General features: G+C 38.0%; 1 protein-coding gene across 1 annotated transcript; it reads right to left on the minus strand.

The window, feature by feature from the left end:
- Nucleotides 1-1019: 1019 nt before the first annotated feature.
- Nucleotides 1020-3722, minus strand: LOC133632552 (oocyte zinc finger protein XlCOF22-like). Its single transcript, XM_062025024.1, has one exon. It carries the CDS (start codon nucleotides 2741-2743, stop codon nucleotides 1763-1765), a length of 981 nt encoding a protein of 326 aa, XP_061881008.1. The 5' UTR covers nucleotides 2744-3722; the 3' UTR covers nucleotides 1020-1762.
- Between the last annotated feature and the right edge of the window lie 932 nt (nucleotides 3723-4654).

The following is a 4654-nucleotide window of genomic DNA, read 5'->3' on the forward strand; positions in this document are numbered from 1 at the left end:
ACACATACATACAGACATACATAGGTACCTACGCTCCCACATACATATACAAATAAATACAGTACATATTTACACACTCAACGTTCGTACATCCACACGCACATTCATTATACAAACATACTGTATACACATACTGTACATATACATTCACTGTAAAAACATACATATACACGTACTGTACATATACACTCACTGTACAAACACACACATACACATACTACACATACATTCACTGTACAAACACACACATACATATACTGTACATATACATTCACTGTACAAACACACATATACACATACTGTACATATACATTCACTGTTCAAACACACATATACACATACTGTACATATACATTCGCTGTACAAGCACACATACACATACTGTACATATACAAGTACATATGCACACATACACTCATGCACATAATCACGTTTCATCAAACATATATTAACGTTGTTGCCCTAGGGTAAACTGGGTATAACACATGGCACACTGACAAAGCTTAACCTATTGTTACTATAACAATCTACAAGGTTAATGTAGGTTGCTTCTCTTTCTTCCCCTCTATTTTTCTGCATTCTTTCGTATCTCAAGTTATCATTATGTATATGTATTGTTGCATTTGAACAATTGTATTGTTGATAATAAAGGTAAAGTACTGGTATTGTTTATTATCAATAGCACTATTTATATTGGTATTCATATTGCTCCATTTTTAGTGTAATAATGCTCATTGTCATTTCTGTATTTTTTTTAAAATTTTCGCTAACTGCTTATTTGCTATTACTTTTACCATCATATTTGTATATGTCGTATTTGCTGATGTTGCTCTGTTGTTGTTGTTGTGTTTGCTGTTGTTGTTTTTGTCTCTCTGTCTAATCCCCCTCTTGTCCCCACAATTCCCCCCTCTGTCTTCCTTTTTCTCTCTTTCTATCCCCTCCTGCTCCGGCCCGGCTGCACCAAATGATAATATAAATACATTTAATAAAGTCAAATACAAATAAGGCAACAAGAGAAGTATCCTACACTTCTCTTTTGTAAAGTAAATCTGAACAGCCGATATGGGCATCTACATCTGCTATATGATTTGCCCGAGAAGCTGGGCAGGACATTATAAAAAAAATAAAAATAAAAAAATAAAAAAAATAAAAATAAAAATACGACTACAACAACTTCAGATTGTTTTCTTTATTTTAATTCAGCCCAAAATAGAACAAGCACATTCTGAAAATGTACATATCACAAACAATCCTCTTGACAAAACACTTCAAGTTAGTTAAACATTTTGAGGAAACAAAACCCTTCAAAAACACCTTGAAGAACACAATGAACTTAGACTTAATCTCAGTGTTTCTACAAAGCAATTAAACTTTAAGTCACAACCCATCTAGGATTGAACAAAAAACAAAAACCATGAATAAAAACTATTCTATGTATCAACTACCTCATTTGTCATTTCCACATATTAATCCTGTGCTAACTCAACAAACCAGGTTTTTGAGCGTGCACAAACTTAACACGAGGCCCCAGGTCCCTCGACTGAAGGAGTAACCAAGCACTTGAAGCATCATCTATCTTACTTTTCAGGAAGGTTTCAGATACAGAGAAGACATGGGGTCATGAGCAGATAAGATTATGCTCCAAATAATCCAAGTTTGTATGAATACCTCAGATATTTGTGAAAGAAGCAGTGAGGAGGTCCTGGGTAGGGTGGATGTCACCACATATGAGCAACATACCACAAACTAAACAGCTAATTGGTTATTTTCCCTTGTGCGTTCTCATGTGTTTTACTGCGTCTGCATTACGTGGGAACCTTTTACAGCACACTGAACAACTAAATGGTTTTTCACCTGTGTGTGTTCTCATGTGTTCAGTCAAATGGCTCTTAACAGAAAAGCTTTTGCTACAAACTGAACAACTAAATTTTTCACCTGTGTGTGTTCTCATGTGTTGAATCGAATGGCTCTTATCAGAAAAGCTTTTGCCACAAACTGAACAACTAAATGGTTTTTCTCCTGTGTGTGTTCTCATGTGTTGAGTCAAATGGCTCTTATCAGAAAAGCTTTTGCCACAAACTGAACAACTAAATGGTTTTTCTCCTGTGTGTGTTCTCATGTGTTGAGTCAAATGGCTCTTATCAGAAAAGCTTTTGCCACAAACTGAACAACTAAATGGTTTTTCTCCTGTGTGTGTTCTCAGGTGTTGAGTCAAATGGCCCTTATCAGAAAAGCTTTTGCCACAAACTGAACAACTAAAAGGTTTTTCACCTGTGTGTGTTCTCATGTGTGGAGTCAAATGGCATTTTAGAGAAAAGCTTTTGCCACAAACTGAACAACTAAAAGGTTTTTCACCTGTGTGTGTTCTCATGTGTTCAGTCAAATACCTCTTAATAGAAAAGCTTTTGCCACAAACTGAACACTTAAATGTATTTTCGCCTGTGTGTGTTCTCATGTGTTCAGTCAAAGAGCTTTTTTTAGAAAAGCTTTTGCCGCAAAATGAACACTTATATGGTTTTTCACCTGTGTGTGTTCTCATGTGTTGAGTCAAATGGCCTTTTTGAGAAAAGCTTTTGCCACAAACTGAACAATTAAATGGTTTTTCACCTTTGTGTGTTCTCATGTGTACAGTCAAAAGGCTCTTTTTAGTAAAACTTTCAGCACAAACTGAGCAGCTCAAACATGTTTTACCTCTCTTCTTTGAAGAGCATTCAGAGTGTTTGTTGTCAGTGTGAGTCCTCATATCACCTTCACAGTCTGTATCGCTGCTCAAAGGTTCTTCAACCTCGTCTTCAGCCTCACTATCTGATGGTGGAGCTAAGATGTTGTCTGCTTGTGGTTTCTCTTCATCATCTTCAGTCTTCACAGAGAGAATACTCAGTGGAAACTTGGTGTAATCAGCTTCCTCTCGTCCTAGAAGACACTCTCCCTCCTGAGTGATGCAGAGTTCCTCCTCTTCCTTTTTAATGCAGGGTGGTTGTGGAGTCTCCTGCTTCAAAGTGGAGCTCCCCCCTAACTGAGGGGAAACTTCTTCTGGATTACCGATCAGCTGCTGGACGTCTGCAAGACACAAACAACAAAAACACACTTTCTTCTATGTACTGTATGTGTGTGTAGTAGGGTTGTACAGTATACCGCTACTAATAAAGTATCGCGGTACTAATCAATTGAAACCGGTACTATACCACCTTTGAAAAGTACCGCTACCGTTCTTTCATCTGAATGCTGCTGTGCGGCGGTGACTACAGAGCCGAGGCGCATGATGTTGAGTGTGTCAAAACGCACACACAAAGTGCATACAAGCAATAACATGGTGGAGAGGAAGAAAGGCAACAAAGGACAATTCTACTGGTTAATAAAGAGGGTGCGTGAAGTGCAATATGGAGGTATTTGGGCTTCTAAACTAACAAAGGTGACACTTTAAACAGGGAGCCGCCGCTCTGCAAGGGTTGCCTTACACCTTTACACCCTGTTTGTGGGCTCCCAGACCGTGGTCGAGGAACACAGGGGAGACGTACACCTCCAGGGCCCATGTTTTGTCGGGGGTAACACTGGGTCCATAAAGCTCCGCTCTTTGGTCAGAAGGACGAGGCCGTCGATTAGTTACAACTTGCTCACTTTATTTATTATTTCCACAGGGCACAACCGGACATCCACCATGCTATTAACACTCCTGCACATGCTACCACTACCTCTCCTAACTTACTCACATCACTCACCCCACATACTGCCATTCTTAAAGGTGCACACACACATACAATACTCTCACAACAGCTGCTTTAAAACACACCTTGTGGTGATTAGTATTACCACCTTTGCTTCAGACTTAGGTCAACATTTAAATAATAAGCATTCAGATCTGCACAAGGAGTTTAAATAGTGACAGGTATAATGTAGTTGTTACACCTGTCCTGCTGCTCTCTCTTTACTCGCCCGCTCACTCACTGACGTCACTCAGACAACACGTTGACATTCTCACAAACACACATACTACTCTCATAAGTTAACCAGCTCCCCTGCTGTGCACATGTAGATACGTAGACGCGCACACAGCTGCTTGGCTTGATGCCAAATATTAGCGCAGTTAAAACTGCCCAATTAGCAGTCAACTAATGCAAGTGAAATTATTACATTTTGAAACAAATTCCTACCATTTGTGTTTTGTCTTTAATAAATGTGTTTTACCTGCTACATGGCTTATCCGTGTACATTTATTTGGAAAAGTATCCATACATTTAAGTTAAAGTTAAAGTACCACCGGTACGGTACTAAATTATTGGTATGGGGACAACCCTAGTGTGTAGTGTTTCATGGCCATTCATTTAGTGCCTTGCCAGAATGATGGATCAATGTTTACATGACTTGTCATAGACTCAGAAAAGCTAAGCTAGAGTCACAGAAAGTAGAAAACATTTGCTTCGACAATATTGAAATACAGATTTGTAAGACTAAAAAAGATAATATCTATCTGAAAGAAGTCTGTAATTAAAAAGTAGAGGACTTTTTTACATATTAAATGCAAGAAAAATAATTATTTTATTTATTACTTTGTTTTTGACACATTTGTCAAATAAATTATAACTGGCATCTAGTGTACATATTTACCACATTTACTTTAAGTTATTTACATTTACATTTTTCAGTGACTTTGTAA

This window comes from Entelurus aequoreus, linkage group LG17 (genome assembly GCF_033978785.1).
Source record: "Entelurus aequoreus isolate RoL-2023_Sb linkage group LG17, RoL_Eaeq_v1.1, whole genome shotgun sequence".
NCBI lineage: Eukaryota > Metazoa > Chordata > Actinopteri > Syngnathiformes > Syngnathidae > Entelurus > Entelurus aequoreus.